The 16,972-nt window shown below is 39.5% G+C and overlaps 2 protein-coding genes across 3 annotated transcripts in view; one reads left to right on the top strand and one right to left on the bottom strand.

Annotated features, from left to right (window-relative positions):
* c1qtnf12 (C1q and TNF related 12) overlaps positions 1-2,974 on the bottom strand; it is a 37,113-nt gene extending 34,139 nt beyond the window's left edge. The window contains exon 1 of the mRNA XM_022677090.2: positions 1,357-2,974. Within this exon, the coding sequence (XP_022532811.1) occupies positions 1,357-1,530 (174 nt within the window). The 5' untranslated portion in view covers positions 1,531-2,974. The remainder of the gene's footprint in view (positions 1-1,356) is intronic.
* A 1,627-nt stretch (positions 2,975-4,601) lies between these two features.
* Positions 4,602-15,668, top strand: sdf4 (stromal cell derived factor 4). 2 transcript variants are annotated; one of them, XM_022677088.2, is made up of 7 exons: positions 4,602-4,946; positions 7,242-7,586; positions 8,044-8,180; positions 9,449-9,562; positions 10,116-10,274; positions 10,946-11,121; positions 12,109-15,668. In XM_022677088.2, the coding sequence occupies exons 2-7, from the start codon at positions 7,279-7,281 to the stop codon at positions 12,283-12,285; spliced, it is 1,071 nt and encodes a 356-aa protein (XP_022532809.1). In that variant the 5' UTR covers positions 4,602-4,946; positions 7,242-7,278; the 3' UTR covers positions 12,286-15,668. The 2 variants fall into 2 exon arrangements, with proteins under 2 accessions (XP_022532809.1, XP_022532810.1); XM_022677089.2 differs by lacking the exon at positions 4,602-4,946 and adding an exon at positions 6,304-6,371.
* The last annotated feature ends 1,304 nt before the right edge of the window (positions 15,669-16,972 follow it).

Here is a 16,972-nt window from a genome sequence, read left to right as displayed (position 1 = left end):
CATGCTCTGAATGCATATAAATGTTCCTGAGTGATTCCTCACCAAAAATGTAAGTAAGCTGGAGAAATGGAAATGGAGATCTTTCCACCAATCCTGAGCCAAACCTCCAAGATCTCCCAAACTGCACATGTATACAAACTCTGATGAAACCTAAATATGATGGTCAAATGCAATCAGATAGAGTTCTCTGTGTCTGATGAGTCTCCAGACTGTCTTTGCTTATAAAAACGTAGAAAAACAGAGTTCTGTTAGGGCTGTGCCATGTTGGATCGATTTTTATTGTGATAATAGCAGTCCTCTTTCTTGAAAGCAGACTATAACTTACTGTAAAGGACATTTAGTGTATATATTTTTATGTTTGCAGTTAATATGCAGTCAACATAGTCTACATTATTTTATATAACATTATTTATTTTGTTACATTATTATGATACAATTCTACTTAATGTTTGAAACTGTTTTACTTACATAAAACCAATATTTAGTTTATTTTGTTACAGTATTATATTCTTACATAAGTAAATATTTTTTGGAGCAGATTTTTGTAACCATGGTACTAGACCATTGGTTTCTAACCCTGGTACTAGACCATTGGTTTCTAACCCTGGTTCCAGAGCAGTAGTTTCAACCCTGGTTCTAGAGCAGTGGTTCCTAACCCTGCTTCTAGAGCAGTGGCTCCTAACCCTGGTTCTAGAGCAGTGGTTTCAACCCTGGTCCAACAGCAGTGGTTTCTAACCCTGGTTTTAGAGCAGTGGTTTCAAACCCTGGTCCTAGAGCAGTGGTTCCTAACCCTGGTCCTAGAGCAGTGGTTCCTAACCCTGGTCCTAGAGCAGTGCTTTTATTAACCCTGGTCCTAGAGCAGTGGTTTCTAACCCTGGTCATAGAGCAGTGGTTCCTAACCCTGGTCCTAGAGCAGTGGTTTTGACCCTGGTCCTAGAGCAGTGGTTTCAACCTTGGTCCTAGAGCAGTGGTTTCAACCTTGGTTCTAGAGCAATGGATCCTAACCCTCATCCTACAGAAGTGGTTCCAAGCCCAGGTCCTAGAGCATGCAAGAGCAGTTAATCCTAATCCTTAAAGCCTAATTCTGGTCCTGTAGCAGTGTTTCTCAGCTCCTAGCAGTGGTTCCTACCACTGGTCAAATAGAAGAGGTTCCTAACCCTGTTCCTACAGCAGTGGTTCTGCCCTAATATCCTTCCCTGATCAAAGTTAGTTGATAGTTACAAGTAACAGTTAAAAAGCTTAAAAAGGAGAGAGGTACTCCAGCGACAGGCACGAGACCCCTGCCCTGGAGCGTTCCAACAACCATAAAGAGAGGTACGAAACAGAGAGTCAGAAGAATGAGTTTAGAACCGTTACCTTTGTGCCCTCTTCCACCTCCTCGCTGTTGGAGAGTGTGGTGTTCAACGCCTCTGTCTGCTGCGGGGTCAACTCTTTCGGCCTCTTCCGCACCTTCTTGGCCTGGGCTCCCTCTGGGAAAGCTCCCTGACTCCAAAGCACCACCGCCAACACGCTCAGCAGCCAGAGGCGCATCTTCAGCTCCCCAACTAAAACGCCCCCCGCAAAAAAAACACCCAAAGATTTCCCGGGTATCCCAGCCTATTTCCTTGAACAAGAGAAGCCTTGAACACTCTCTGCCTCTCTTTGACAATCCCTGGACAACAGCCGGACAGAACAAGAGTCTCTGATGATGTTTAAAAGAGACGTGTTAGACGTGTAAAGAAACTCATGCAAGCAGAAAGAGCATGAACGCTCTGCATGGAGATGATGTTCTGATTTAAGGTTGCTGTAGGGTTCAGCAAGGTCTTAGGGTCCGCTTTAGGAGGTCAGCTGTGTGGCTTACTCGAGTGTGAAAAACATCAAGTGGAGAAGTCCCGGGGAGTGACAGATCGCGGCTGGTCTGACAGCAAATAAACCCATTAGTGAGATTTTTCACGCTTCCTGCCCCATGGGGTGGGGGGTGGGGGTACCACAGGGCGCCTGCAGAGGAGGGGCTGGGGATGAGGCCGATGAAGAAGGGAGGGGTAGCCAGAAATCAGGAGGGGTAGTGGGTACTCAGATTCCCTCGCTCTTGGGTACTCAGATTCCCTCGCTGCTGCTGTTGCCGTTTTTTTGGCTCCTTGCCTGACTCGGGGTCACACAGAGTCTCTCTTGGGCTGCGGTCAGGGATGCTGATGAGCTGGAGGTTCTCTGGCAAGCAGCGGCCAGACCTTTGCCCATCTGTCTTATCGTCCGATTCCTCCTGGACAGTGATGCGCAGCAATAAAAACACAGAAGCAGTAGCCCTCAGGGAGTTGGGAGAAGTTGGGAGCTGGTCCAGTTGTCTTAGCCTTCTGGCCTTTCTTTTGGGTTCGCTTCCTTGCAGGGGAAAATTGCAAAAATTGCAAGAATCTCCTGCAGCCTCCTCCGACAATTGCGCCAACTTCCAGGAGGAGAGGTACTTGACGCTGACGGCGGCTGTGATGATTTCTTCAACTCTTCGACTCTCTCAGGCGCAGCCACTTGTGCGTTCAACTCGGCCGCCCCTACGTCAACAGCCAAGAGTCTGCCGGGGTGACAAAACCACAAGCGCACTCGCCTCTGAGTGCAGCCTCTGTCTGGACTGCGTGGTGGGTCCTGCCTGCTCTACGCCTGCTTGTTTCGACACACTTGCTTTTTCCACTCTCTCGCACTCCTACACTCGCGCTCCCAAACTCCCTGACTGCAGCTTACAGGAGGGCTCACAGCAGAGTTTATCACACACACATAGTCTCCCCTCCTCTCCCTCACTTTCTCTCGCTCTCTCTCTCCCTCTCTCTCTCTTTCTTTCCCAGTCCTCCTTTTCTTTCTCCTCCCTCTGTCTTCCCTCTGATTCCCCTGGCCTCCCTTTTCCCTCATCAGTAAAATTGGCAGCCCCACCGGGCTGCTCAGCCCTGTTTTATCTCACAAATGAAATGTTCACGTGAGGGCTCAAAGGACAGCTCCTCGGCAGACTCCAGGGGATGTGTGCATGCGTCCTACTCGGTTCCAGACGAGTGCTTACATACATGTGTCCTAAAGCCTCAGAGGATTTGAGCTACTCGTAAAAAGAAAAGCCCCAGGCACCGTTTCTGGTGCCATCCTTTGATTAACTGTGAAGAAACAAGCTGTCACTTCTCCAAGTGGCTGGAGCCACTTTTACAAGGAGCCCCCCCAACAAATGATCTGTTTCTCTTGAACTGTGTCACTGAGCAATCACATTAAACCCAGAAAAGCACTAACAAGCCCTAATAAGACACATACTTCTTGTCATAAGCACTGTGCAGGTACGATTTATCTCTGCTAGCTTTATTCAATATGTCTCTCCCAGGGAGCAGGGATACTCAGAGTTGACTCAAAAAGCATGAATACAAAAAGTTCACAGAGTCATAGAAAAGGTAAACACTGTCAGAGCCTATATATGTCTAGCAGTTTTAGTTAAATTTATGTACAGTATGTATTAGAGGTTCTAAGCTTGATAGGCTGTTTTTGGCTGCTTTCCTAGAGCCAGATTAGACCCCAGACTACATAAAATAAAATACATAAAATATACATATAATATGTTTCAGCCAAAGAGTAGATAAACACAAGATAATCATACTCTGAATAAAAGTTTCCACTGCGGTGTAAAACGCAATGTTGCATTTGGTTACATTATTCATTACATTGCAATAACTGTCTATATAATGAGCTCCTATTTGAAGACTGGCAATCAAAAGAAAAACTGCAGAAAAGCACAGAGAATAATGTTTATATGGTGGCCCAGATGTGCTGAAGGATGGTATAAACTTGAAAGCTGAGCCTGAACGTGGTGCTGGTTAGGAAACATCAGAGCTCTTAGTACAATCTCTCCCTCTGGTGGATAGAATTAAAAAACACACTTAGATTGTTTAAAGCAGGGGTGGGAAATGTTGTTTCTGTTCAAGTATACCTCATTCAACTCATCTGTTAAATGCCAAGTTTAGTAGATCTGTTTAAGTAGGGAACTCAGCAAACTGTGCAGACTAAAGGCTCCATACAGACCAATCTTTGGTTCTTTGATTTTACTTAACTGAAAACCTCTGGAATATAATCAAGAGGAAGATGGATGACCACAAACCATCAAACCACCAAACTGAACTGCTTGAATTTGTGCACCAGGAGTAAAGCAGCATAAAGTTCTCCAAAAGCAGTGTGTAAGACTGGTGGAGGAGGAGATCATGATGCCAAGATGCATTAAAAATGTGATTCAGGATTATTCCACCAAATATTGATTATTTCTGAACTCTTAAAACTTTATGAATATGAACTTGTTTTCTTTGCATTATTTGAGGTCTGAAAGCTCTGCTTCTTTTTTTTTATTATTATTATTATTATTTCAGCCATTTCTCATTTTCTGCAAATAAATGCTCTAAATGAGAATATTTTTATTTGGAATTTGGGAGAAATGTTGTCTGTAGTTTATAGAATAAAACAACAATGTTCATTTTACTCAAACATAAACCTATAAATAGTAAAATCAGAGAAACTGATTCAGAAACTGAAGTGATCTCTTCATTTTTTCTGTATATATATGGATTTGGATGTGGCTTTACTGCGCCACAGGAGGCGCCACTGAGCTCAGCTCACTAAACCGGTTCCAGCAGAAGAAGATTAACAGTACAAGTCCTGATTTAAGCAGCGGTGTTTATATCCTGATCAGAAACCGGTTTGTTATCTAGATTTCTCTCTCGCTCACTGAAACCTCGCTTATCGGACTGTTATCGTACTTAAATCAGCGGTTTACAGGCGGGAGAGGGACTGACCTGAGGGCAGCGCCCGCCGGCCACGTCTACAGGAACTACAGCGCTGCGGGTCCTGTCAGAGAGATACAGCAGCAGCGGCAGCAGCGGTGGAAGCGGGGCTCAGTCTCTGTTTAAAACCGTCTATCTTTAAAACTAAATTACTGAGGAGCTTCTTCTTCTACTGAACAGGTGAGAGTCAGGTCAGAATTATATTTATATACCTTGCTGTTTAGCTAATAAACAGAACAGCTAAAACAGAGAATCTCTAATACAGAGGAGAGTACTCACTCTTTATCATTGTTTGCCGGGCCACCAGGGGGCGCTCTGTAGTGAGTCAAAAATGAATGGGTTCATATGGAGCTGTTGAGCAAAATCATAGTTTATATTTTTATATAATGTTTAATAATTTATATACTAAAAATGAAAATAATTACACTATTAAATATATTAGTACAGATAGGCCTGACACGATAGAATTTTATTGTGAGAAACAATATTATTGTCATTTTAAGACCATTAGCAAAATTCCACTGATGTACGTTAATGATAATAGAACCGCATATAAAAGCAATTATACCCTTTTAAAGACAACACAAATTTATTTAATCATAGTTTGGTAAAATGAAGAAAATACTTTTTCTTCACCCACTGCAGCAGCCCTGCACTGTGTTTATGGAGTCGAAAAGTCAAAAATATAATTAACGTGACAAGTCAGCAAGTACAGCAAACGTACTTTGTAAAGTTCAAGTCCAGTTATAATAAAGCGTTTTAAACTCCAGTTGTTATAAAGCTTTTTAAACTCTAGTTATAATAAACATTTAAAATCCACCTATAATAAAGGCTTTTGAAACTACAGGTATAATAAAGACTTGTAAACTCCAGTTCTAATAAAGCCTTTAACCTACAGTTATATTAACGCTATAGTTATATAGTTATATTAACAAACCTTTTTAAACTCTAGTTATAATAAAGCTTTTTAAACTTCAATTCTACAACTTTAAACTCCAGTTCTAAATCTTTTAAAACTTATAATAAAGCTTTTAAACTCCAGTTCTAATAAAGCTTTTAACCTTCAGTTATTATGAACCGTTTAAACTTCAGCTATAATAAATCTTTTAAAACTCCAGTTCTAAATATTTTTAAACTCCAGTTATAAGTTTTTAATTAGCTCTACCTGTATAGGTTAACTCTACGAGTTAACTATCAACTCTATTATGAACCAGTAGCAGTAGTGCTAGCGTCTGTGTTGTAAAAAAAAAATCGTTTGCTTTAGAAAAATGTAAAACTACAGCTACTGCATGGGTTTTCTCTGCTTTTTAGTGGAACATTTTAGTCTAATTTCTGTAATTTAAATAAAATACTGGACAAATAGTTAGACAAAAAAAATTAATATCAATTTAGCCGTTTAGCTCCATTCACCTCTATTCGTTTTAGACTCGCATTTACTGATATTACTAATTATAACGGGGTTAATAGGAAGTGGGCAGTCCCGCTATAAACCGGCTCTGGTGAAAGCTCAGACGGGGCGAGCTAAGCTATGCTATGGTAAGCTAAGCTAACGTAGGTAACAGCTAGTAGCCCCAGTGTATTACAGTGAGGAACCTGCTAGCTTCAGTGAGTGAATGATGCTGCTGATGTCCTGTGTGACTTTTAATAGCTAGCTAACTAGATAGGTAACCTAACGGTAGCTAATTATGTCGCTAACGCTAATATGTCGTACGTGTTTTAATAGACTGGTTTAAAGAGCATAAAATATGCTATAATATGAGCTAGCGCTGTTTCTGTCTGACCTTGTTAAGCTAGGTTAGTTTAGCTAGTTAGCTATGCTATGCTAAGCTAAGCTTGCGGGCTAAAGTTGTTTCCCTATGAATGTTAGTTAGCTAGGTTAGATTAGATACCACAGCTGTGGCAAATTAAGGATATTTAACTATTTGTCTTATTTATTATCAGGTGTCTTCCCTGGTAAAATAAAACTATTTGTACTAGAAACGAACTTACTTTTATAATACGTGGAGAATTTAAAGTAATAATAAAAAGGAGAAATAAAAGGAAAGTGATGAAATAACTGTTACTGTAAATAGTCAATACGACCTCATAAAAAACAAGCTGAAATGCTATTTCTGTGATTAATTTTACACAGTTTAGTAAATACTAGTGCATCTCAAAAAAATAGAATACCATTGAAAAGTTCAGTTCAAAATGTAAAACACATATTTTATATAGATGTTCTACACACAGACTGATCTATTTTGAACGTTTATTCATTTTATTGTTGATGATTATGGCTTACAGCCAATGAAAACCCAAAATCAGTGTCTCAAAAAAATTGAGTCCTGCTGGAAAATGAAATCCGCATCTCTATAAAAGTTATCAGCAAAGGGAAGCAGTTCTCTGTGAAAACACTGCACTGACTTTGGACTTTGGACTGGATAATAAAACACAGTGGTGAATTAATGAGTTAAATGTCCTGTCTCCTTTTAACAGTGTCCTCCACCTGTTCATAAGGTGAGAGCTGGAAGCCATGTCCACCATAATGAGCGCTCTAAGCGGACGCCTGTCCGTTGCCTCCCTAGTCCTGCTCATCTTTCTGGCTGTGAATGTGAACGCACGGCCCGCCAACACGTCCTACCACAAGGAGAAAATCCCAAACAGTAAGGAAACCAATGAGATCCTTCCTCCGGACCACCTGAATGGGGTGAAGATGGAGATGGATGGCCACCTCAACAAGGACTTTCACCAGGAGGTGTTCCTGGGGAAAGAAATGGAAGAGTTTGAGGAGGACTCTGAGCCGAGGAAGAACAGGAAGAAGCTGATTGAAATTTTTAGCAAGTAGGTGTCTCTGAGCTTGTGGATGATGTATGGGTTTAGGAGCAGGGCAGAGGGTAGAGCTGATTGGCCTAAGCAGTGTGCATCTAATGGCGGTATTACAGTGGTATTATTCATTGATTGATTTGCCTATTGTGAGTAAACATCATTCCCACCACAGTTGAACACGAGAGGAGCTGCAGAGGCAAAAATGACCACAATAAAAGCATTTTTAAAAGTTTAGGATAATTTTAACTATTATTGAAAAATAACGTTCAGGGTTTAGTGCCTCTTAAAACAGTTAAAAACGCAAAAAGCAGTTTAAACTTTAATAGAAGGTTAACTGGTTTTGTGTATAGTTATTTTATAACTCAGTAAGTGTATTTTTAATAGATTATACAGAAATATAAAATATCCAGTACTGTAAGTAGACTTGAATTTGGATTTGATTTGATGTCAGTTGTGTCTGTATTGTTGGCAGGGTTGATTTCAATAAGGACAGAAGTGTCAGTGCTAAAGAGATGCAGCGCTGGATAATGGAGAAAACAGAAGAGCACTTCCAAGAGGCTGTTAAAGAAAACAAGCTCAGCTTCCGTGCTGTGGATCCTGATGGAGACGGTAAGCTTGGAGATCATTCATTGGACGGTGCTGGGCAGCAGTTGCGCTGCACAGCATATGATTTTTTTAATCTTTATTGCAGTGTTGACCTTCACAATATTGACAGAGTTTTACGGCCGTTGGGTACGTTTAAGATATCGATATATTAAATTAAGCCCTGCCTTCTCTATAGTGCCCCTCTTCCTTCCCCATGTTTGTTTAAGACCTCACTGATTTTGACTGCAAATTATTGATTGTTGTTTATTGTAAATGCAGTATGTCTACTGATACATGTTGGAAAGCTTAAAACGGAGGGACATAGCGGGAGTGTGGGAGAATAGGGAGTAGTGAACTACAGAGAGTCTATATCGCATCCCCTTAAACCCTAGACTAATTATTTTGCTACCTTTACTAATACAGGAACTGTTGTGAATCATGGAGTTCCACAGGGTTCAATTGTAGGGCCTATGAAACTGTAAAGAACTAAGGTATAGCTTTTATATACAAGATCTACCAGGTTAAACACTAAACACAAACAAGCCTGATGTTATGATAATTAGAGGTAAGACTTTTTTAGATTACAATCATTAATATATTATTATATATTAATATTTTAGCATATACTGTATTAGTGCATCTCAGAAATTGGAATATAATGGAAAAGTTTCTTTATATATTGATGTGAGATTATGGCTTACAGCCAATGAAAACCCAAAAATCAGTGTCAGGTAATTTTGACAGTGTGGGCAGTGGGCCAAATCCTGCTGGAAAATGAAGTCTCAATAAAAATAAAGATGTTAGATTTTTCAGAAGAACACTGCACTGACTTTGGACTTGATATAACACAGTGGACCAACACCAGCAGATGACATGACTCTCCAATGATAAAATAGGGCAATGAATATTTAAGCAGCTGAATAATCTGATTTTTTTTTTTTTAATAGATTAGTCAGTTTATCTCTTTTATCTCTACAATTATCTCTTCATCACCATGCTGGCTTAAATCGTTGAGTCCTAAACCAGTTTTGCAGGATGTTTTGAATGTACTGAACATCTAATTGTTTTACTACTGCAAAAGAAATTAAAATGATAGCAGTTTCATTTTATTTCTTGACTGTATCAAGAGTGCTCACAGTCAGAATTCTTCACTTTTCTCCTAAGTAAATGATGGCTTTGAGAAATGCTGACGTTGGTTTTATCATAATGGTTGTGAAGGCACTCTAAATTACTGCTTTGTCAAGGCAAACCACAGGATTGTCAGCCTTATCTAATCAAAATTGTTCTTCTAGGTCATGTGACGTGGGATGAATACCGGGTGAAATTTTTGGCCAGCAAAGGCTTCAATGAGAAGGAAGTGGCTGAGAAGATAAAGAACAATGAGGAACTGAAAGTGGATGAAGAAAGTAAGTGTGACACAGAAATCATTATACATATCTTACAAGTTCACCTTTCACTTTTTCTTAAAAAATTATCATGAATTAACTTTTTATGGAACAACACTGAAGGTATTTTACAATGTAAAGTAGTCAATATACAGCTTGTATAACAGTGTAAAGTTGCTGTGCCCTAAAAAGAGCTTAACACACAACCATTAATGAATAAACCTATCAGAGAAAATGACCCAATTGTGCCCAAAACATCAATGTTTTTTGTATAAAAACTAGCCTCGTAAGAAGAACAAGTGAGATTAATCGCAGTTAATCAAAGAATATTGTTGCGATTAATCTCACTAATTTTTTTTTAATCAATTGACACCACTATAATATACAGGAATAGTATTGTGTCCAATGGCTTTTGGCATGTCAAGATCAGGGGTATACACTTAATAAACTAATATTCTTTACTTCATTCTCTATTTTAACCCCCTGCTTGAGCAATGTTAAAACAAGGCACAGATCCAGGAACAGTGCCTGTAGGCAGTAATGTAATGAAGCTGCTTTCTGATTGTGTCCACAGCTCAGGAGGTGCTGGAGAGTCTGAAGGATCGCTGGTTCCAGGCAGATAACCCTCCAGCTGATCAGCTGCTGAACGAGGAGGAGTTCCTCTCCTTCCTCCATCCAGAGCACAGCAGAGGCATGCTCAAATACATGGTGAAGGAGATCATCAGAGACCTCGGTAAGGAGGAAAAGTCTTTCTTTATTGTTTATTAGTGTATAGTGATGATCTCAGTACGCCTGACCAATCACCAGTGTACTTTAGGAAACTGACATTGAGATTGTTGGTATTGTTGATATAAAAATATTGGGAGAGAATAATCTTACTTGAACCTGTAAAATAGGAGACTGACAACGTGCTAGTTGTCTCTGCTGAAATGATGGAAGGGGGTGGGACTGAGCCGCTCTAGGAATACCGGTGTTTAAAGGGAAGAATATGATTAGTAAATAATTTATGCATATATCTTACCTGTAAGGTGCACTATTCTGACGAGAAGACATGTCCATGTAAATATTTTAACTATATTTTAACTGTAAAGATTTTTGTTAGTGTTGAGTAATTGTTACTTATTGTGATTGTGTTGCAATTGAGCCGTCAGCCATGCACCACAAACCGTGCAGCTTGATTTAGGGCGTGTCAGTGTGTCTTTGCTATCATAACAACGGGAAAAGTACACCTTGTGCTGCTCAAAACACGCTCTAATTTCCTCTATTCAATATGTATTTTTTTCCGGCTGTAACATGAAATAAACCATTCTCTTTAGGAGTCAGGTAACCTCTGACTTTGGCAGATTGCTATTTTAACGGTGCAGCTACCTGGATGTGTCCAACAAACGCTTGTCTTTTCGGCAGATCAAGATGGAGATAAGGAGCTGACCCTGTCAGAGTTCATCTCCTTGCCAATGGGAACAGTGGAGAACCAGCAGGCTCAGGACATAGACGACGACTGGGTCCGCGAGCGGAAGAAGGAGTTTGAGGAGGTTATTGATTCAAACCATAACGGCATCGTCACCATGGAAGAGCTTGAGGTTGGTTTATTTGGGTTTTTTTTATTTTTTATTTATTTTTTTTTTTCTGCATTCTCAAAGTGTTGGATCGACACTCTGTATCGGCAGATACTTAAAATCAAATGACTCGCACTCGGTAGCACAAAAATGTGATTGGGACATTTCTATTAGCCATTTATATAGAGTGATTGACAGATAAGTTCTACTTATTTAGAAGTATAGGGATCTGAATACCGTATTTTTCACACTGTAAGGTGCACTGGATGTTAAGACGCATTTTAAGCAACACTAGTAAGGAACTTCTAATTCAGCAGGTCTCACCGCTGTGGGGTGGGTGAAGGGTTTGGGGAGGTGGGGTTAGCTAATTTAAGTTAAGTTAAGGCTAAGCTAAGTAAACAAAACTGTAATTCTTAATTCTTTCATAATACTTTCTCTTAAAGTCAAACGAGAGCTGGATGTTAATCTAAACAGATTTCTCTCCTGAAAACTATTTATTTGAGTGAGTAAAGCGCTTTGGTTTAATTACAGTAAGCTTCGATTCCCTTATTTCTCCAGACACTAAGGCTGGAGCATTAGCATTAGTGGCTAACCGCTAGCGATTAGCAGCTAATGCCGCCCAACAGTGCTACTCTGAGAAACACTGAGCTAGGGGTTCGTCCCATGTACTATGTTTTTTAACATGGTAAACACGCAGACTACAGTCTGACATACTCGTCTCTGAACAAAGAAAGAGCTACAGTGGTTAGTGGCTAATGCTAATGCTGCTCCAGTAGTGCTAGCCAGGGTTATCAGCAGACTACAGGCTGATAATACTCACCTCTGAACAGCTAAAACTTGGCTTTACTGCTCTTTAATACCTGACTGATAGAATACAGACATAAATTGCACTGGATTATAAGGCTCACTGATGATTTTGGGGGAAATTAAAGGATTTTAAGTGTGCCTTATAGTGCAAAAAATACTTTATTTTCTTTTACCAACATCCCTGGCATGCTTTCTCTCCTGCAGGAGTACATGGATCCCATGAACGAGTACAACGCTCTGAACGAGGCCAAGCAAATGATTGCTGTGGCTGACGAGAACCAGAACCACAATCTGGAACTGGAGGAGATCCTCAAATACAGCGAGTACTTCACTGGCAGCAAGCTGATGGACTATGCCCGCAACGTCCACGAGGAGTTCTAGGACATTCTCCTCGGTCCTTTATAAAAACAAAAACAGAAAAGTTTTATTCCGCCCGGCTAAACAGCTAAACAGGCAGACGAGTGTACGCACATTCCCAGGGATTGGGTACGTTCCTGTCTGCCAGAGTTTGGATTTGCTCATTTGTTTTTGAGTGTGTGTGTGAGAGAGAGTTTGTGAGAGTTTGCTTGAAGTAGTGCCTGGAAATGTTGTGTGTCTTAAGCCTCTCCTATATATTTCTTAATGCATTTAACGCATTCAGATGTGTCTGATACTCCTCCTTCATGATCTCGTGCAGCATGCTCTGTCAGGTTCGGCCTTCTGTTGGAGCTGCTTTTGCTCAAACACTGTGTTCTTATTTCATGCCTTTTAGCGCCTGTTCTACAGTAGACACTGTGTCACTTTCATAAATCATCAGAGAGTTGATATGAAGAGAAGTGTGTGTATATGGGGAGAATTTTGAGTTGTTTTGAGGTGTTACCAGGTCTTTGATGGTCCTGATAGTAACAGAGAGCAAATGAACTTGCCTAATGCCAGATTCACACTACCTAGTACTACTTGTAGCCCAGTTTTTCAATCGGCAACATTTTTTTCGTCGATCGGCAAATCAGGAATCACTCGGTGCTCGTTCAGTTGCATAGTGTTAACTACTAAAAGACGCTCATCTTGAAGATCAGTCGGCGACACCCTGCAAATTTTTGCCATGCTAAATATCTGACCCAGTCATCGACTGGGAGTCAAGAGCAGTGGCTACATACTGCCAATGGAATCACAGAAAGAGAGAACCACAGTTTTGGCGTGTTCTTGTGATAAACGTGTTTCTGGAGAGCAGCCAGCTTAGTCTGCTGTTTCCCATGATGAAAAATAGTGTAAATTGTGAATGTGTGTCGCTGATCAGTCATGTAGTAAAACTCAACAACTCGCGATTTCTGCACAACCAGTCGTGTAGTGTGAACCCGGCATAAAGCAGAGGTGATGTAAATAATTGTTCTTCTATGGGAAAAGTATAATATATATATAAATATGTAAAAATCTTACAATCATCAAAGGTCTTTAAATACTGCTTTATTTTATCACTGATTTGCATCCTGAGCTAGGTACAGTTTAATATTTAACACCAGTCAACTGCAAAAACAGTAATGCAGAACAGAAATTTTAACATGTGTATAAATACATACATCAAAGATTAGCCTTTAGACTGTTGCACTCTATATTGCAAATTATGTACATATTTATGTCTAGAAAATTAAGTTTATTTTAATAGACAATATGACAATATGTCTATTATAATATATATGCATGTTTTTTTGTTTCCAAATGTTTATAAAATTGCCCAGACTGTAGTCTTTAGCCCTATCTGGATGGGATTAGTTTCTCAGGGTGGCTTCAGTGAAAAATATTTCACTCTTATTTCACTCTTCTTCTCCTGCATCTGGACTGCAATTGAAAAAACAGGAGAACCAGTGAGTTTTTAGTTTTAGGATTTCTCGGTCACATGACATCGTGTTCAGTAGCTCCTCCATTTTCACTCGCTGTAGTGTTTTTACATGGATCGCCGCGGAAACACACTCCCAAAGTGTAATTACGGTGCGTGGCAGTGGACAAATAGCTATTTTATTAAACGCGAGGAAATTAAACTCAGAGATGTGCGTCCGGACAGAACTAATGGATAATTCAGCCTGTAATTTTCTCAGAGGACGTCTGAGAAAAACACCTACATGATCGTTCTGGACGGGAATAAAGTCACAGAGGATAAAAACCCCCATAAAACAAAAGAATTACCCCAGAACCCCCTGAGAAAATAATCCCATCCAGATAGGATTTATGAGAGTGTTTTGGTGTGAAATGGTTCTATAATTTCTTTAACTGATAATGACTGATTCTAGTTTTAATCTACCAATCCAATACATCTATTACAGACCCATCTACAAATTATACTTTATTTAACTCCAGTATTGAATACACAGAGTGCAGCATTACTAATATAATTACATGTGTTTTTTTTTTTTATATGGCAGCCCAAGTATCACCTCATACAGATTCAGTATTTTATCTATAAATGCTAAGCCTTAAAGTTAGCTATTTTTAATTAAAGCAGTGTGAGTAAATGCAATGTCAGGCTAGATTTGATACAGGATTGAATTGTTGTTCATTAGCTATTTTCCCAAGACATCCAGTGATGCCCCAACACCAGGAGAGTGAAGACTAGCACACGCCTCCTCCGATACATGTGAAGTCAGACTCCGCCTCTTTTTGAGCTGCTGCTGATGCAGCATTACAGAGCTAACGCTCGGAGGAAAGCGCAGCGACTCGGTTCCGATACATCAGCTCACAGACGCCCACCAGTACCCACCCAGAGAGAGAGAGAGCACAACCAACTGTGCTTTCTCGGGGCTCCGGTAGCTGATGGCGAGCTGCATGACTGGGATTCGAACCAGTGATCTCCTGCCAATCATAGTGGCAGCGATTTAGACCGCTGGATATAAAAATTATATTATACATTCTAACCAGATCTCAGGTCTCTAAATTCCCAAAACTTACAGACTGCTGCTTTAATAGTTTTTCTAACCATTTAAATCCTGTAAACTTATAATGTAAAGTTGTAATTGTGGACATTTAATGTATAGAAAAATGTAAAGGTTGGCAGTGTAGAGTGTGTGCTGGTGTTTGGTTGTGGGAGTTTTCTGATTGGTGGTGTGTTCATATTAAACCTAAATAACCTACGATAATTGAGAGATTGATCCAGAATGCTGTAATGCTTGGTTTCCAGACGTCCAAACTTTTTTTTTGGTGTAATGCAAAATGGAATGGAAGCCCAGACTTAAACATAGATGTATTTTTTTTTCTTTATTGATTATATAAATAAGACAAATTTTATATATATGATTAGACTAAAGTTCTGTGCATGATCTGAATAATATCTAATTTAATGGCAAAATTAATGGCTTGATTCTTTCAGCGCTCACTATACAGGTCTGGAAATGCGAATTTCGGTGGATCTATTTTTTATTTTTTTATTTAGTTTTTTAATCACCCAAGCAGAACATCATTGGACCGTCACATGAAGATCTGGAGTGTGAACTCTCTCTCTCTCTGATGCTTCGCTGAAGGCCGGTTCGCTTTGTGTTCGATTCTGTTCTCACACTCTGCTTCCTTGGCTAATAATGTATTGCTTTTGTGTGCATGTTCTGATTTGACGAAGCCATCTGTGTACAGTGCATCGATCGCCTAATGCCCTCATCCTGTGGAACTGCTTGAGTTAAAGTCACTCGTTCATAAGTCATTTATTTTTCCTCATACTTCCTTCGAGTTGCTGAATGTCTCGAAGCTTTGAAACACATTGTGTATTGCAGAAATGCATTAAACAGTATGTTTGTGTGTTTTTATATAGAGTGTACCTTTATTTAAACTTTCTTTAAACACTGGGATATGTTGGTTTTGCGATACTCAATATATTGGAAGACAATTTTCTAAAATACTTTACAGCATCTCTGTTACTGAAAAAGATAAAATACTCATAAATAAGCAAATACCAGGAATTACAACATCAATAAGTGAATTGTAATTGAATAATGAAGTGACCCAGACTTTAAAGGAACACATAAGGAATCACGTAGTAACTTAAAAAAGTGTAAAACAAACCAAAATACTCTGTTAAGAAGAGTATTTTAAAGTCCTTTAAGAAGTCCTGTCCTGGGACGGTCCTGATGAGTGCCAGTTTCATCATTATAAAGAGTATTTTAAAGTCCTTTAAGAAGTCCTGTCCTTGGACGGTCCTGATGAGTGCCAGTTTCATCATTATAAAGAGTATTTTAAAGTCCTTTAAGAAGTCCTTTCCTGGGACGGTCCTGATGAGTGCCAGTTTCATCATTATAAAGAGTATTTTAAAGTCCTTTAAGAAGTCCTGTCCTTGTACGGTCCTGATGAGTGCCAGTTTCATCATTATAAAGAGTATTTTAAAGTCCTTTAAGAAGTCCTGTCCTTGGACGGTCCTGATGAGTGCCAGTTTCATCATTATAAAGAGTATTTTAAAGTCCTTTAAGAAGTCCTTTCCTGGGACGGTCCTGATGAGTGCCAGTTTCATCATTATAAAGAGTATTTTAAAGTCCTTTAAGAAGTCCTGTCCTTGTACGGTCCTGATGAGTGCCAGTTTCATCATTATAAAGAGTATTTTAAAGTCCTTTAAGAAGTCCGTTCCTGGGACGGTCCTGATGAGTGCCAGTTTCATCATTATAAAGAGTATTTTAAAGTCCTTTAAGAAGTCCTGTCCTTGTTCGGTCCTGATGAGTGCCAGTTTCATCATTATAAAGTTTTTGATAGTCTTTTCAGTGACTGTACTTGAGGATAATTTCACAGTTCTTAAAATCCGTCTTTTCAGGTTGACTGATGTATTCTTGAAGTATTTTTTTTTTTATTAAGTTGAGTAGTTCTCGCTTCTCATAACCTGGATTCGAACATTGCTCAAATATTCACTATTCACTGTATACCTGTAACTCTACCTCTTCACTACTTTACTTTAACTGATGCTCTCAAACTAACATAATTAAGAGGCAAGACATTCAAGTAATTAACTCTTGATAAGTTCAGCACAGCTGTTAACTGAAAGCCTGAATTCCAGGTGACTCTACCTCATAAAACTGACTGAGAAAATCCAGCAGAGATGTTCAAAACTGTCTAATCTAAGCAAAAT

Source organism: Astyanax mexicanus, chromosome 13, assembly GCF_023375975.1.
Source record: "Astyanax mexicanus isolate ESR-SI-001 chromosome 13, AstMex3_surface, whole genome shotgun sequence".
NCBI lineage: Eukaryota > Metazoa > Chordata > Actinopteri > Characiformes > Acestrorhamphidae > Astyanax > Astyanax mexicanus.
The sequence above is the reverse complement of the archived record's forward strand: the minus strand, read 5'-3'. Positions and strand labels throughout refer to the sequence as shown.